Source organism: Heteronotia binoei, chromosome 8 (assembly GCF_032191835.1).
Source record: "Heteronotia binoei isolate CCM8104 ecotype False Entrance Well chromosome 8, APGP_CSIRO_Hbin_v1, whole genome shotgun sequence".
NCBI lineage: Eukaryota > Metazoa > Chordata > Lepidosauria > Squamata > Gekkonidae > Heteronotia > Heteronotia binoei.
Window position 1 is genome coordinate 104,942,929 of NC_083230.1, and position 17,223 is coordinate 104,960,151.

The 17,223-nt window shown below is 44.9% G+C and overlaps 1 protein-coding gene across 1 annotated transcript in view; it reads right to left on the reverse strand.

Annotated features, from left to right (window-relative positions):
* Window positions 1-1,004: 1,004 nt before the first annotated feature.
* BID (BH3 interacting domain death agonist) overlaps window positions 1,005-17,223 on the reverse strand; it is a 32,050-nt gene continuing 15,831 nt past the window's right edge. The window contains exons 2-7 of the mRNA XM_060245794.1: window positions 11,964-12,075; window positions 10,419-10,483; window positions 7,329-7,542; window positions 5,780-5,910; window positions 2,975-3,187; window positions 1,005-1,747 (exon numbers count right to left, since the gene is read on the reverse strand). Coding sequence (XP_060101777.1) covers window positions 1,742-1,747; window positions 2,975-3,187; window positions 5,780-5,910; window positions 7,329-7,542; window positions 10,419-10,427 — 573 coding nt within the window. The 5' untranslated portion in view covers window positions 10,428-10,483; window positions 11,964-12,075 and the 3' untranslated portion in view covers window positions 1,005-1,741. The remainder of the gene's footprint in view (window positions 1,748-2,974; window positions 3,188-5,779; window positions 5,911-7,328; window positions 7,543-10,418; window positions 10,484-11,963; window positions 12,076-17,223) is intronic.

Sequence of the window (17,223 nt, forward strand, 5' to 3'; positions counted from 1 at the left end):
TGCCAGCTCCACCAGAACTGTGTTTATAAATGAAGGGGGCTGCACATTTTTTTCCCTTCTAAGGGGGGAGGGGGGCTCTGCTGTAAGACCATGCCTCCACCACCACCACCCCAGTTGCACTTTTAATAAAAGTCAATTTTGGAAAAAAAATAAAGAGGAATTTCTTTGTACCATACACAAAGGGTCCTTCCCACCCACCCCCTCCTTCCCACCCCTTCCATAGGGGCTGACAAACTGGAGATTTAACTGGTTGTGCAGATTTTTTTAAAAATGTTGCTTTGGCAGCAACTGCCACCACAGCACAAGGTTGTTCATGGTGTGACTGAAGGGAAGCTGTGGTAGCCAGTTTGTGGCTGGTCACTACTTTCTGTGGCAGACAGGTAGGACTGCATCTACCATGCTATTGCAAGAATTTCAAAGATGCTGCACAGATTCTAAATGGTTGGAGACTCCTGGCTGGTTTTTATAAAGCTCAAAAAGCAGCAGCTGGCCAAATTGAGTGCAATGTCAAAAAAAGCAACCTTTCTAAAATAGGTGCCGGGGCAGGAGTTCTGAGATCTTTAAATTCTGGTGCTTCCAAGCTCATCATCCAAACTCTCATTCAATTTCCATCTCTGCCATGAACTTAAACCTTGAAATCCCCCTGGGATGTATCTTTTACCCCTGTAGTACTTTTTTTGGCAGAATACAAAGAAAGTGACTCTAGACCTCTTCTCCTCTTAGAAGAGATTGGATTTATACCTCGCTGTTCACTCGGAGTTTCAGAGCTGCTTACAATCTCCTTCCCTTCCTCTTCCCACAACAGACACCTTGGGAGGTAGGTGGGGCTGAGAGAGCTCAGGTGACTGGCCCAAGATCACCCAGCAGCTGGCTGCATGTGGAGGAGTGAGGAATCAAACCCAGTTCTTCCAGATTAAGAGTCTGCACTCTTAACCACTTCACTAAACTGGTCCTCCTAAGACAGTGCCCCCTGTGTAAGTACCAAACAATGGTTCCACAGTTGATAGCTGGTAAACGGATTTTTATTTTTTAAAAAACATATTAGAGTTACACCAATAAGCAACTTCAGAGGCTGGTTATACAAAATAAACTGCCTGAAGTGATGGTGACAGGAAGGGGGGAAAGGGGAAAAAGAGGTTTCAGAGATTCCTGCCTTGAGCCAGTCTCCACCTGAACTGACTCTAGATCCAAGGATAATGGCAGCATGCATAACACACACACACACCCCGCTTAAAGCCTCATTCACATTAGTGTTTGAGGAAATTATTAGCCAAGAATGACAGTGGACACTGGCAGGACTAATGCTGCTGTACAAATTAAAGCTGATGATAGAATCAAGTATATCCAGTTTGGTTTCAGCCACATTGTATTGAGGTTTTAGTTTTTGCAAGCAATTCCTGATGCCCTGACCCAGTTCACAAGTGCAGGAAACAATGTGCCTACCCCTTTCTCCCAAAGCATTAACTTCTACTCAGTTGGCCAGGGACTGATACGCTCTCTGTTCCCCTGAGTATGAGAGTTCATTTGTTATCTCACACCTGAGATGAAAAAGTAACATCAAGGGTCTCAAGTTTATTTTTTTTTTAAAAGCAAAATAACACAAAGGTAAACAGAACACTGCAGCTAACTGCTATTAAATTCTTACCACAATTGCATTTAAAAGGGGGGGGGGGAACTAAGATAGCTTTTGGAAATTTAAGAACAGGATTTTTTTTCCTTCTGGAAGACCGAATGTGTTTGCTTAACCCTAGGAAAGAAACAGAAGAGCTGAGTCAGTTACATACAACAACCCCACCATTATTATATTCATTGGCAGCCATGCTGCTTCCTGGATGTTTCCTACTCACAAGTTGACCCAATAGGCTTGCTATCAAGGCAGGACAAGTACCTCACCTCAAGGGGACAGTGTCTGCAGGATCCACTTTTTTTACATAGTATTTACATTAAAACCAATTTGGCATCTCACCACCCAAGACTCCTCTCTAAGCTGTGGAGTTTTGTGAGCAAAAATTCTACGTTGTGAGCTACTGCATAAATTAGTTAGCTCAGGAAAAATGGGCCCAGAGCAAAGACAAAAATGTGTGAGCCAGAGACTAGAAAAATGTGAGCTAGCTCACACTAACTCAGCTTAGAAGGATCACCGTTACCATCACTTCTCTGCAGCAGTACAGGCCTGTGCAAATGAAATTACTGCACATTTGTCCCCCGTTCATCTCCATTTCCTCTGGTGAATTTTAGATTGTAATGTCCTCGGGTTCAGCCCTGTCTTCTTGTACTCTGCAAAGTGCCACTGCCCAAATGATAGTAGAAGATATTGGATTTATATCCCACCTTCCACTCCGAATCTCAGAGCGGCTTATAATCTCCTTTATCTCCTTCCCCCACAACAGACACCCTGTGAGGTGGGTGGGGCTGAGAGAGCTCTGCCAGAAGCTATCCTTTTGAGGACAACTCCTACAAGAGCTATGCCTGACCCAAGGCCATTCCAGCAGCTGCAAGTGGAGGAGTGGGGAATCAAACCTGGTTCTCCCAGACAGTGCTAAATAATGGCCATCAGAGGGATCAATTCAGGTCACTCGCTCGTACTTGACAATCCCAGGCCAAAGAAAGACTGCCATATTTTGGGCTGCTTCAGATGTGTATCATTTAGGGAAGGGATGGTGGCTCAGTGGTAGAGCAGATCTGGGCACATACATTAGATACATAATCAAATTGGTGCTTGGACTGAAGTTGCCTTCTTTGTCTGCGCTGCACTGAATCTTGTCAGATGTTTCATCTGCAAGTTGCCACTTGCAGCACAGAATATGAAACCGGGGACTAATGAAGCCCTTGCTACCTTTTAGTTTTTTTGCATTAAATGACAGCATGGCCTTCACACAGTTAAATAAGGGGTTTATCCCTACCCAACCTCCAACGGCTACAATACTCTATGGAGAGAATTAAAATACGGCATTTGTATTTTTCTTTTAACTACCTCGGGTGCCAAGTTGTTCACATGATCCCTGAGGTTGTAGTTGATGTAGTTCACAGTTGAAACAAACACCCGATGAAGAAGAGACGGAACTGTATTTGCTACATTTCGGGCCAGCACCATGGCTGCCACTAACATGGTTCGCTCTGGATCCATTTCCATTGGCATCCTCCTCGCCAGCGTCTGCACTGCCTCAGACAGATACCGGATTATTTCCTGAAGAAACAGAACAGAAAACATTGCCTTTTCAGCAGTTTTTCTTCCACGAAATAACTAGCTGATCTTCAGAGTCACATAGTAACAAACGGGGATCCACAATGGAGAAAAATCTCATCTGTTCCTTGCTAGTTCCCAATTTTTTCACCCCTCATTACCACTTTCACTCCATTCTCCAGGCCAACAACCAGGGCTTTTTTTGTAAAAGCAGGAACGCAGTTCCCGCTGCCTTGGCATCAGGGGGTGTGCCCTAATATGCAAATAAGCTGCTGGGCTTTTTCTACAGAAAAGCCCTATGCTAAACAATGGTGATATTGGGGTGTGGCCTAATATGAAAATGAGTTCCTGCTGGGGTTTTTCTACAAAAAAGGCCCTGCCAACCACCATGGAGTAACTTCAGGATCTCATGGTACCCTGTGTTTTGGGGACATTTTGATAAAATTGAGGTTCTCCAAAACTTTTAACCACTCTGCCCACACTCATGTTAACTTTTAGTATTGAAACCAATTCATAAAAGGAGGCTGAATCCATTCCAGAAAAATGTCTGGGATTACACTTTTAAGAATTGCTCATTTGCTAAAAACCAAGATCCAACAGCTGATGTATGATAGTGGCTAAGAAAATTATTTTCAATTCAAATCTGGCCTGTGCCAAATACTCACCAGGGAGCTCAGCATCAGTTCTCCAACTACAATATGGCCTCCCATACTGGCTATTTATGGCATTTCACATAGACATCAATCTGCTATTCTGACTTTTATTGCCCCCTTGTTGATGCAGCCCAGTTAACATAAACTAACAATCACCAGACCCCAAATTGTGCTTCTCTTAATCTGCTAACAAACATTTCCATGATTTTATATACTAATTCACTGCCCACTCTCTTTATATTAAGGACTGTTTGGCATTCCAGCCTATTTTCTGATGAAGTGTGCTTAGAGCACAAGAAAGCTTACATTCTGAATAAAAGTTCCTTGGCCTTAAAGGTACAACTTTACTCCTACCTTGTTCTGTTGCTTCAGACCAACACAGCTGCCCACTTGGTTCAATCATTAGACCAGTGTAAGGATTACAAAAATATACGTGAAACACTTAAGAGATATAACGGGGGCTTTGTACTCTCCTGCCCTTAGTTTCAGATAACTCCAGATTGTGTCAAAACACCCAAATGTGCACTGACAGAGAAGCCAAGACTTGCTCTGCATTATACCCTAATGCAAAAAAACCATATCAATAATCCTAACAGAGTATTATTAGTTTATTTCTATTCCGCCCATTCCCCCATTTGGGGGCTCAGAGCAGAGTACAATTAAAGATAAAATCACAATAAAATCAGCTTCAACATTCGGTAAAGTGCAACAAGTTAATTCAGCAGATGATATAGAGCAAGATGGTATAGCACAAAAGCAGCGCCACAATACAGCGCCACAATACAGTAGTAATGCAGTAGGCCACAGGATCAGTGTGACCTCAGATCAGTTCTCCAGTTCAATTATATTATAAACATACAAGCCAAGTCAATTGTCAGGGACTGGAAGCCTCAATTTCCAATGAGAGACACGGAGAAAACTGAAATCCACATTTGGACCTCTTTGTATAAGAGAGAATCGCTGGATTTCTAATTTGGAGCCAATGGCCTTTTGCTGTGGATCCCTCTGCGATCAAGTATGCTTGACGATCAGTTAGGGGCAGGTTTATCAAGTTAAAAACAGTAATCCTTTTTTGCTAACTACAACCTCGTGCTCGTTAAACTTTGGTGAAGTATTTAGCCTGGAGAGGAGGCAGCTGAGAGGTGATATGATCACCATCTTCAGGTACCTGAAGGGCTGTCCTATAGAGGATGGTGTGCAATTGTTTTCTGTGGCCCCAGAAGGTAGGACCAGAACCAATGGGTTGAAATTAAATCAGAAAAGTTTCCGGCTCAACATTAGGAAGAACTTCCTAACTGTTAGAGCGGTTCCTCAATGGAACAGGCTTCCTCAGGAGGTGGTAGGCTCTCCTTCCTTGGAGGTATTTAAACAGGCTAGATGGTCATCTGACAGCAATGAAGATCCTGTGAATTTAGGGGGAGGTGTTTGTGAGTTTCCTGCATTGTACAGGGGGTTGGACTAGATGACCCTGGAGGTCCCTTCCAACTCTATGAATCTATGATTCTATTCCTTATGTTTTGATCTGGGGGATTCTAAAAAATTATCTTGCCTTATATCAATAACTTTGTCCTTTAGGCTAGTTAACTAAGGAAGGGTATGTAAAGCCTCTGGGAGTGAACTTGGGAGATTATAGACCGGAAGTGGGTAAACTGGTATCTCAGCATTCTGGTAAGATCCCTTCCCCAAAGCATCTTCTCCGAAGAAGTAAGAGTTTCCCCTATCCTCTGCAGATTTCTGGAATGAATTTAGTTGGAAAAGCTGAAATAACTAGACATCAATCTAACTCTATTTACCAAGTGCTCCCTGCGATGTTAGGAAGGACTCTCTAAAAGACTTTTTTGATGTCACATGATGGTTATTCGAATACAGGACCTTCCTTATTCTAGGAGATGAAACTCTCAAATGTCATATTTACAAGCCCACCTTTCCCCTCCTTTCTCACCTCTCTAGAAAAGTTCTCTGCCCTAAACTGCTGCACAAGACCATTCATTAATGACGGTTCAATCTCCAGTGCCAGCCGGTCCCCAATTTCAGCCAACTGAGCTCCAACATTTCGGAAAATTTCTTCATCTCCTAGAGTTGAATAGGAAAGAGGAGAGTCAAACAAATGGCATTCCTAGTTCAAAAGCCATCCTGGGACAGTGAAAACCCCAGAAGCATCAGTAGGTCTGCTGGAAAAGATAATCCATGAATTGAAGACCTCCAAAATGTCCTATTATTAAAAGCCTTGCTCAGGTCTTGCAAACTGAGGGCCGTGGCTTCCTTGACTGGGTCGATCCGTCTCACATTGGGCCTTCCTCTTTTTATGCTGCTTACAACTTTTTCTAGCATGACTGACTTTTTCTACCAAGTCCTGTCTTCTCACAATGTGACCAAAGAACGATAGTTTAGTTATTTTAGCTTCCAGGAAGAGTTCAAGCTTGATTTGAGCTAGAGCCCACTGCTGTCTTCTCAGCAGTCCATGGTATCTATAAAACCCTCCTCCAGTTCCACATTTCAAAGGAAGTAATTTTCTTCTTGTCAGCTTTCTTTACTGTCCAGCTTTCGCATGCATGCATAGTAATCAGGAATGCTATAGCATGAATTATCTTGGTCTTGGTCTCCAGCAAATATTTACTACCCAAGCATGGTTATGTTGTTTGTGTAAGACCTTGACTGCAATTCCCCCTCTTGAGCAAATCACAATTTAATTTTAATTTTTGGATTTATATCCTGCCCCATCCCGCAAGTGGGCTCAGGGCGGCTTACAACAGTAAAACCGAACAGAGTTAAAATAATAGAATAAAAACAATACAAAATCAGGAGCAGCACAGTAAACAATCTTACAGACATAGGTGGCAAAACTACCCAACAGCATGTGGTTGATGGCTAACAGCATAATGGTGAAATGTTGGGGGAAGTGATGACTTTCAAAAAGGCGCCTGCTGGATTAATTAAGCACATCAAAAATCCAAAGGGCACCCTTTAGAGTGCCAAAGCTGGCAAGTTGTACCTGCTTTTACCATAATCCTCCCTTCCCTGTTTGTTGCATATAAGGAGACAATCATGGCACTCCAGGGCTGAAGCAGCTCTTCTCGGCAGAATGGACCCCCGCTCCCACAGCATGGCTCTCCAACCTTTTTGTACCTGTGGGCACCTCTAGAATTCTGGCACAGGGCAGTGGGCACAACCACAAAATGGCTTCCACAGGAGCTGGAGCCAACCACAAAATGGCCGTTGCAGGTGGACAAAATCACAAAATGTCAGGGAGTGAGGTTTTATTTATAACTCTGATAGCACCTCTTCAACATACTGGAAGGAAGTTCTGTTTAACAGGATGCTTTTAAATCTGCACAGCCAGTCAAAGCCCTGCTGAGCAATTGCTGCACCTAGTCCTGCCCACTTTCTAAAAGCACTTGGTGGGTGTCACAAAAACCACGGCGCCCGCATTCACCATGTTGGGGACCTCTGTTCTACAGCATCCCACATCACGGTTTAAGAATCATCCTCACCTGGCTCTATGCCCTGGAATCGCCCAGGCCGGTTGCCATCTGTCTGCAGATCCCCTTCACAATATCCCTCATTATGGAACGACTTTGAAGCCTTCAGCTGGTTTCCCAGAGCACTGAGCTGAGGCCCAAAATTACAGTTGCTGGACTTTTCCAAAAAGCTGTACAAAAGGACGCTAGTAACGGAGTACTCCACCAAGCTATTGCCATCAAATCCCTAGGAGACAGAGAGAAAAAGAAAAACACACATCTACACAATTGGCGGTAAGGCAGCTAGCATGCACCCTAGACCCAAACAGAGTAAAAATGGGTAGATAGGAAGAGGTGCAAGTAGGGCTTGTTTTGTAGCAGGAACTCCTTTGCATATTATGCCACACCCCTTATGTAGCCAATCCTCCAGGAGCTTACAGGGCCTACTGTAAACTCTTGGGAGGACTGGCTACATCAGGGGTGTGTGGCCTAATATGCAAAGGAGTTCCTGCTACAAAAAAAAAGCCCTGGGTGCAAGTATCACTCATGCAAACTCATCAGGACAGTTTTGGAATTATTTAAAAATGAGCCACCTCTGCAACAACGATCTGTGGCCGCTCTCAAGGTCAGTCAATGGAAGTGAGTCTGGATCCGTATCTGGGAGGCAACATACTCCAACCTCAGTGCACGACACAAACCTCTACCCCCCACTTCCACATTATTATTATTCATATTCCATGACTACAGTTAGATTCAGTAAAAAAAAAACCCACCCTCTCAACTTTCTTTATACATAGGACCCCAAGTTATAACAACAGCATTAAATAAACCTGAGTTACACAGATCAGGCAAATCAGGTTGGGTTTGCCTGAGTCACCCCAGACAGGGGATGGAGGGACATATCTAACCATAAAATGGCTGCCGTGGGGATTGGAACCAATCACAAAATGTGGGCAGTTCAGCAAAATGTTAAGAGTTTCCTATTATGGTGGCAGCTTGTGTCCAAATACGCTGCAGATGCAAAGGCAAAGTCTTGAGAGGTCTTCTGAAGTGAAGTGGAGGAAATCCAGGATTGCTTTGGTAAAGAAGATGAAGAAGCCATTGGATTTATATCCCGCCCTTCACTCTGAATATCAGGGCAGCTCACAATCTCCTTTACCTTCCCCTCCCCCCACAACAGACACCCTGTGAGGTGGGTGGGACTGAGAGAGCTCTCACAGAAGCTGCCCTTTCCAGGACAGCTCTGTGAGAGCTATGGCTGACCCAAGGCCATTCCAACAGCTGCAAGTGGAGGAGTGGAGAATCAAACCCAGTTCTCCCAGATAAGAGTCCATGCATTTAACCACAACACCAAACCACTGACAACGAGGCACCAGGAAACACAGTGGTAGGCACTGTGGCACTTATGGGCACCACACTGAGATCTCTGAGTAAATAACACTGCGTTTGGGGGCACTTTTTGGATGACGTGCTTTATAAATACTATGAGGAAACTGCAGCAGTGATGGTGTTCCTGGCTAAAGATTGTAACTTGAATTTAAAAGTTCTCTTTTTTTGAGAAATCTGTTCCAAGAAAAATTAAGTTTCAAGTCTGAAGGGGTGTGTGTTGGAACACCGAGTATTCCCATGCCTGCTAGTATGCCAAAGCAAACACTTCCCAGTTTCCAAGCTACTAGCAATTTCCAGCCTATCAAAAGTACTGGGACACTCACAGTACAGCCACCACATCTAAACCACCCCCCACCCCATCCCAATTCAGACATTAGATTAGCAGCACACGACTTTCTTCTTCTCCTAAGTCAGAGGCATAAGGGAGGAGAGGGTGGGGTTTTGCAGCTGTACCGCTGCCTCAAACAAACCTGTCGAAAGCAACTGTGTGTTGCTAAGAGAGAGGAAGCCACAAATGCACAGCCTGGGGTTAGGAAGAAATCCTTGGAGCTACCTGTCTTGGCCACTGCATAGTCTGGCACCTTGGAGGCATTTCTGTGACTTGGCTGAGGACAAGAGTATTATGATCCATGACTGAAGAGCAGGGAAGGGAATGCTCAAAGGTGAAGTGAGGCAGAATGCAGCCATTTATGAAGACATCTGCAGGTAAGAAGCCCTCTAGAGCCAGTTTGGTATAGTGGTTAAGTGCGTGGACTCTTATCTGGGAGAACCGAGTTTGATTCCCCACGCCTCCACTTGCAGCTGCCAGAATGGCCTTGGGTCCGCCGTAGTTCTCATAGGAGTTGTCCTTGAAAGGGCAGCTGTTGTAAGAGCTCTCTCAGCCCCACCCACCTTACAGGGTGTCTGTTGTGGGGGGGAGGGAGAAAGATAAAGGAGATTGACTGCTCAGAGATTCAGTGTATAGGGTGTGACATAAATCCAATATCATCATCTTCCATGTGTAGGGGATTATCATTGCATTTAGAAGCTGTGCTCTAGGCTATTCTGATATTGTGATCCCACAGGAGCATGGAATGTGGGTATCTGGCTCAGAATTCAGTTTCCTAAAGAGCAAGCTTCTAGCCTTTAAAGTCTCTGGATGCGCCTGAAGTAACTATTTTCAGTATAACCTGTTAAGCTCCTTTGAAAAATGTGTACTCATCACAGATTTCAGTTTTCCGTTTTGTAGAATATGGATTACCTAGATTTAGCAGTTGGATGCATAGTTTCCTTTCCCCACAGAGTTTTATTGTCTATAATCAAAACCAACAATCTGGGCTGTCGCCCGGACATCCAACAAACTCCCTGAAGCGACAGGAGGAGGAGGAGTTGGTTTTATACCCTGCCCTTCACTACTCAAAGGACTCTCGGAGCAGCTTACAATCGCCTTCCCTTCCTCTCCCCACAAGGGACACTCTGTGAGGTAGGTGGGGCTGAGAGCTTTGAAAAAACTGTGACTGACCCAGGGTCATCCAGCTGGCTGCATGTGAAGGAGTAGGGAATCAAACCCAGTGCCCACGCACCAAGGGAGACAAGATCTTTCTACAAGAAGGGGGAGAGAGCAGGAGAGAGAAACAAGTCTCTATGAAAGGCATCTGAAGACAGGCTTCCCTTTCCCCTTCAAACACACACAAGTCTTATTTCTTCAGGAGACAAATGTACACATTGTTCACAAGAGCAGTCTGAGGATCCCACCTGATTCATTCTGACTGCTGAAACAAGGCACTTGGGTGAATTCTTAATCTTCGGAGATCCTCCTCCTGCAAAAAGGAGAATTATCAATAGATCTCTGCGTCTCTTTCTCCCAAACAGTCTCTCTTTTCCTCAGCTTTACTGGTGGGCTCCCAGGTTACCAAGTGATAATGTGAATGGGACGGACATGTCATGGTTGTAATTGTAAGCATTAAATAAAGTTTGTTTTTAAAGGGGAGACAGAAAAAGAAAAAAAAGGAAGAAGCTCAGACGGTGAATGTTTCAGACCTACCTCGGAAAACCACCTCTTGCAAGGTGATTTCCAGATTTTATTGTTCAGGACATGCAAATAAGCAACACTGCCAAGAAACAAGCTAACTAAATTACCATCACAAAAAATACATCACTGTAAATTCCTATATTGCAAAATATACAATAAAATTATGTTGGTGGTGTACAACAAAGATTTTTCAATTTATAGTGCTCACAGGCACCCTGAAACTGTTTACAAATCTGTGAACACATAAGGCAAGTTGAGTACTGAACAAAGTAACACTGTAGTTCCAATACAACTCAGATGGCAGCAAAACACCCACTCCAGAGATTGTGGTGTTTCAGTTTCTCTTCATCAGTTGCAAAAGTCATCTAGTAGGCTGCTCCAGTGGAAACAGATTTCAGCATCTCAACATGCTGGACATAAAGGTCACAGCTTAATAATGGAATCCTTTGGTTTAACTATGGGAAAAAGTCACTCACTTGGGAAAAGCCCCAATCCCAAATTCTAGGATACATGAACCGACGGGAAATAAGTTTCAGAGGGCAGCCATATGTTCTGCAATAGAAAGCAAGATTTGAGCCCTGTAGCATCTTAGAGATCAACTTAAGAGGGAACTTTCGAAGGTCAAAGCTCATTTGTACAAAAATATCTAACTAAACGAAAGTTCACACTCTGAGAAACCTGTCGGTCATAAGGTGCTACTGGATCTGAATCCACCACTAAAGGAATAAACTGCTGTTACAAGCAGGGGTTATTTTGTAGAAAAAGAGGTGCTGGAGCTCATTAGCACGATTCATTTGCATATGCCACACACCCCTGACATCATCAGAAGGTGTACTAAATGATATCAGCTCAGCAACTACCTTAAAATGCTTCTTAAATTATAATTGTCATAATCAAACCTTATTCCCATCATACTTTTAAAATTACTTTCTCCTATGTGACCACAGCAGCATGATGAAGATTTACATCTGTCTGCTTTATATGTTTTGGTTATTTTTCCTTCTTTTTGTGGGGAAAAATATTAGAAAGTTTGTCAAATCGTAGAGTTCAGCAAAATTCTCACAGGGGGCTGGAACAATGGAGCCCAGAAGCGAGTATTTTTTCGGGGGGAGAGGGGTAAGTAAGAAAGAGCACAATAAAATTTAGAGGTTCTGGAGCTCCACTCCTGTCCAAAACTCCCCACTTGAGTGGTCAAGAATATCAAGGCATTCCCTCACCCAGCCACCTAGCCCCACTTACACAGGCCTGACAAAATCCAGTTTGCTCACCTTACATCTGATAAAGCTAAATGTTTTGAATTGTGGTTCCTGAAGCACTCCAGTGCTGATAAGTCCTTCCCTCTCAGCAGGTCGCACACGGCAGCAAAAGCCCCAGAGAAGCCTACAAGGAAGAAAACACACACAGTGAGGCCAAGAGTGCACAGAAAGGCTGCGGTAATGATTTTAAATATATCCGGAGTGCCCCCTAGGGGAATTCCAAGGAGATGCTAAGCGTGAGGACAACATATGTCCAGTTCATTCTGAAGCCTAATCAGGGCTGACCCAACTCCCTCACATTCTTTGAAGGCACAAGGAGGGAGGCAGAACGGGTCTGTAGTTCCTAAAGATGCATAAAACTTGCAATATTCCTCTAGGATTGTCTGCTATAATGAAGTGGAGGGAGGAGACAAGTTCTTATATGCTGAAAAGCAGTTTTGCATAGTTTTGGAGCAAAACTTGTTTCCAAGGGTCCATCCTACACATGTCTCGTGCCAGCAGAGGTACCAGCTGCAGGTTGGGAAACTCCTGAACGTAAGAGAAGCCATGTTGGATCAGGCCAATGGCCATCCAGTCCAACACTCTGTGTCACACAGTGGCCAAAATAAAAAATAATAATTAATACACACACACACACACACTGTGGCTAATAGCTACTGATGGACCTCTGCTCCATATTTTTAGCTAACCCCCTCTTGAAGCTGTCTATGCTTGTAGCCGCCACCACCTCCTCTGGCAGTGAATTCCACATGCTAATCACCCTTTGGGCGAAGAAGTACTTCCTTTTATCTGTTTTAACCTGGCTGCTCAGCAATTTCATCAAATGCCCACGAGTTCTTGTACTGTGAGAAAGGGAGAAAAGTACTTCTTTTGCTACTTTCTCCATCCCACGCATTATCCTGTAAACCTCTATCATGTCACCGCACAGTTGACGTTTCTCCAAGCTAAAGAGCCCCAAGTGTTTCAACCTTTCTTCATTTAACCTTTAATCATTCTAGTTGCCCTTTTCTGGACTTTTCCCAGTGCTATAATATCCTTTTTGAGGTGCGGTGACCAGAACTGCACACAGTATTCCAAATGAGACCGCACCATTGATTTATAGAGGGGAATTATGATACTGGCTGATTTGTTTTCAATTCCCTTCCTAATAATTCCCAGCATGGCGTTGGCCTTTTGTATTGCAATCACACACTGTCTTGACATTTTCAGTGAGTTATCTACCACGACCCCAAGATCTCTCTCTTGGTCAGTCTCTGCCAGTTCACACCCCATCAACTTGTATTTGTAGCTGGGATTCTTGGCCCCAATGTGCATTACTTTGCACTTGGCCACATTGAACCTCATCTGCCACGTTGACGCCCACTCACCCAGCCTCAACAGATCCCTTTGGTGTTCCTCACAATCCTCTCTGGCTCTCACCACCCTGAACAATTTAGTGTCATCTGCAGACTTGGCCACTTCACTGCTCACTCCCAACTCCAAATCGTTTATGAACAAGTTAAAGAGCATAGGACCCAGTACCGAGCCCTGCGGCACCCCACTGCTTACCGTCCTCCACTGCGAAGCCTGCCCATTTATACTCACTCTCTGCTTCCTATTAATTAGCCAGTTTGATCCACAAGAGGACCTGTCCTTTTACTCCATGACTCTCAAGCTTTCTAAGGAGCCTTTGATGAGGAACTTTATCAAAAGCTTTCTGGACGTCAAGGTAAACATCTATTGGGTCTCCTTTGTCCACATGTTTGTTCACCCCCTCAAAGAAATGCAACAGGTTAGTGAGGCAAGATCTTCCCTTATAGAACCCATGCTGAGTTTTTCTCAATAAGATTTGGGATGATGGAGCCTCGAGAGGGTGAGGTTTGGGGAGAGCAGAGTCCTCAGAGGGATATGATGCCATAAACTCCACCTTCCAAAGCAGCCATTTTCTCCAGGGGAACTGAGCTCTAGGTACCTTGAACTAGGTACCATGAGTGAGCACATTTCTGAGACTCTACTTTGGTGCAAGGGATTTTAGGATTTGCCCTCAGCTCACACTCAAGTGGCCTATTTAGCACATGAAGCTTTTAAATCAACTGCAGCCACACACACACAGCCACGCACATGACAGCTGGAAACGTGAACACACACTTGAACTCACATGAAGCTGCCTTATACTGTATCAGACCCTTGGTCCATCAAAGTCAGTACTGTCCACTCAGACTGGCAGTGGTACTCCAGGGTCTCAGGCAGAGGTCTTTCACATCACCTCCTATCTGATCCTTTGAACTGAAGATGGTGGGGATCGAACGTGGGAAATTCTACAAGGGAAGCAGATGCTCCGCTACTAAGCCGTTTCCACATGATCCCAAGGACTAAGGGGGTAGTCTCTATTTGCTGGCCTCCCCCATCCCTCCATGAACACCTCCCCACAACACACTGAGCAGCCGAAGCCAAACTGTCCAAGAGCCTGTGGAAGCCAGTAATCGGCTTTGCCTTAATGCTCCTACTTTGGCATAGACCAGGGTTGGCCAAATGTGCTTAACGTAAGAGCCACACAGAATAAACATCAGATGTTTGAGAGCCGCAAGACATGAACATCAGGTGTTTGAGAGAAGGCAGGCAGGAAGGAGAAGTTACTGGATTTATATCCTGCCCTCCACTCCAAAAGAGCCCGGTGGTGCAGTGTTAAAGCTGGAGTATTGCAGTCCTAAACTCTGCTCATGGCCCAAGTTCGATCCCCGGTGGAAGCTGGGTTTTCAGGTAGCCGGCTCGAGGTTGACTCAGCCTTCCATTCTTCCAAGATCGGTAAAATGAGTATCCAGCTTGCTGGGGGGAAAGCATAGACGACCGGGGAAGGCAATGGCAAACCACTCCGTAAAAAGTCTGCCGTGAAAACGTTGTGAAAGCAACATCACCCCAGTGTCGGAAAATGACTGGTGCTTGCACAGGGGACCTTTCCTATTCCTTTCTCCATGCTGAATCTTAGAGTGGCTCACGATCTCCTTTATCTTCCTCCCCCACAATAGGCAGTGGGTGAGGCTGGGTGAAGTGGGTGAGGCTGAAAGGACTCTCACAGCAACTGCCCTTTCAAGGACAACTTCTTTGAGAGCTATGGCTTACCCAAGGCCATTCCAGCAGGTCCAAGTGGAGGAGTGGGGAATCAAACCCAGTTCTCCCAAATAAGAGTCCGCACACTTAACCACTACACCAAACTGGCTCAAGGAAGGAAGGAAGGAACATAAGAGAGAAGCCATGTTGGATCAGGCCAACGGCCCATCCAGTCCAACACTCTGTGTCACACAGTGGCAAAAAATTTTATATATACGCACACACTGTGGCTAATAGCCACTAATGGACCTGTGCTCCATATTTTTATCTAAACCCCTCTTGAAGGTGGCTATACTTGTGGCCGCCGCCAGCTCCTGTATAAGAACATAAGGAAAATAGATGGGATGAGGGAGGGTGAGGTGGAAAGAAAGCAACTTGAACTTTAAATGCATTCTCCAAGTCAGCTGACAGTGGTGGGGGCTTTGAGAGCCACACAATACATGTGAAAAAGCTACATATGGCTCCCGGGCCATAGTTTGGCCACCCTGGCATAGACAAAGATAACAGTTTTATGCAATAATATCTCCCACTTGGTTGTGGCATATTTCTAGCTATTATTTTATCATCATGTGAAAAGGAAATTCAGAAAAACTGACACACTCCTTTAACTGTTCTAATATTTATTTATGGTATTTATAGTCCGCCTTTCTCACTTGGACTCAAGGCGGATAGCAACAGAGCGAGTCAATCCAATCCAATCAATGAATGGAACATTGAATAAACAGTGGAATAGGATTGCAGTGGGAGAACCAACCAGAAGTCTAAAAACAGAACCGAAGCGAAGTGCAAGTCTTAACATGACATTAAATGCTGAAAAATAATGTGAAAGTGCTTAAACAAAACAGAACAAATAAAAATTCTCCGCTACATTTTGTCCCCCTTACCCTTCTCCATGACTCTCTGCCCTGCACCTAAGTGGTTTATACCACAGTGAGCGATGAAGCCAAGACTAAACCACACAGACCGAAAACAGGCAGAAAAGGAAGTGGAAAGTGTGATCAATGAACTCCAAAAGGAAACTCCCCCCCACCCTGGGGAAAAGGAAATCACCCAGACAGCCCAAACCAAAAAGGAAAAAAAGAGCCATCCCCAAGGCCTACATCAATTTTTTAAAAAAGAAACCACAGTAAAGAGTAATCAGAAACACAAAACTACAGAACATGTATATCACATAAACTTTGCAATACATTCCCCTTTGGTTAATCCTGTAAGATAAGATATGATAAATTTATTTTTATATCCCGCCCTCCCCCGCCAATGGCGGGCTCAGGGCGGCTCACAGACACGGAACACCGTGATATAAATAAAATACAATATAAAACAAACAATTTTAAAATACAATTCAGTTACAAATTCAATCACATAGTTAATTAGATGGATAAAACGGTGCTATAAAGTGCAATAGATCGCGATCATGTACAGGATGGCGGGATGGCTACAGATCCGTTTAACCAGGTTCTGTCCCAAAGGCAAGCTGAAACAGAGAGGTTTTGCAAGCCCTGCGGAACTGGTTCAGGTCCCGCAGGGCTCGCACCATCTCTGGAAGTTGATTCCACCATCGAGGGGCCATTGCTGAAAAGGCTTGCTCCCTGGTTGTCTTCAGTCTAGCCTCTCTTGGCCCAGGGATTTTTAAGAGGTTTTGGGAGCTAGATCTCAGTGCTCTCTGGGGAACATATGGAGAGAGGCGGTCCCTGAGGTAGGCAGGTCCTCGGCCATATAGGGCTTTAAAGGTGATAACCAGCACCTTATAGCGAACACGGTACACAACCAGCAGCCAGTGCAGATCCCGCAGCCCAGGCTGCACGTGTTCCCACCGAGGTAGTCCCAGCAGCAGCCTGGCCGCCGCGTTCTGCACTACCTGAAGTTTCCGTGTTCGGCATAAGGGCAGCCCCACGTAGACAGCATTGCAGTAGTCTAGTCTCGAGGTGACCGTTGCGTGGATCACAGTTGCTAGGTCGCTGCGTTCCAAGAAGGGAGCCAACTGCCTCGCCCTCTTGAGGTGGAAGAAGGCGGATCTGGCCGTGGCAGCTATCTGGGCCTCCATTGCTAAAGAGGATTCCAGTAGTACTCCCAGGCCCTTGACCCTGCGCACTGGTATCAGTGGCGCACCGTCAAAAGCCAGTAGGCTGATCTCCCCTTTTGGTCCGCCCCGGCCCACGCAAAGGACCTCAGTCTTCGCCAGATT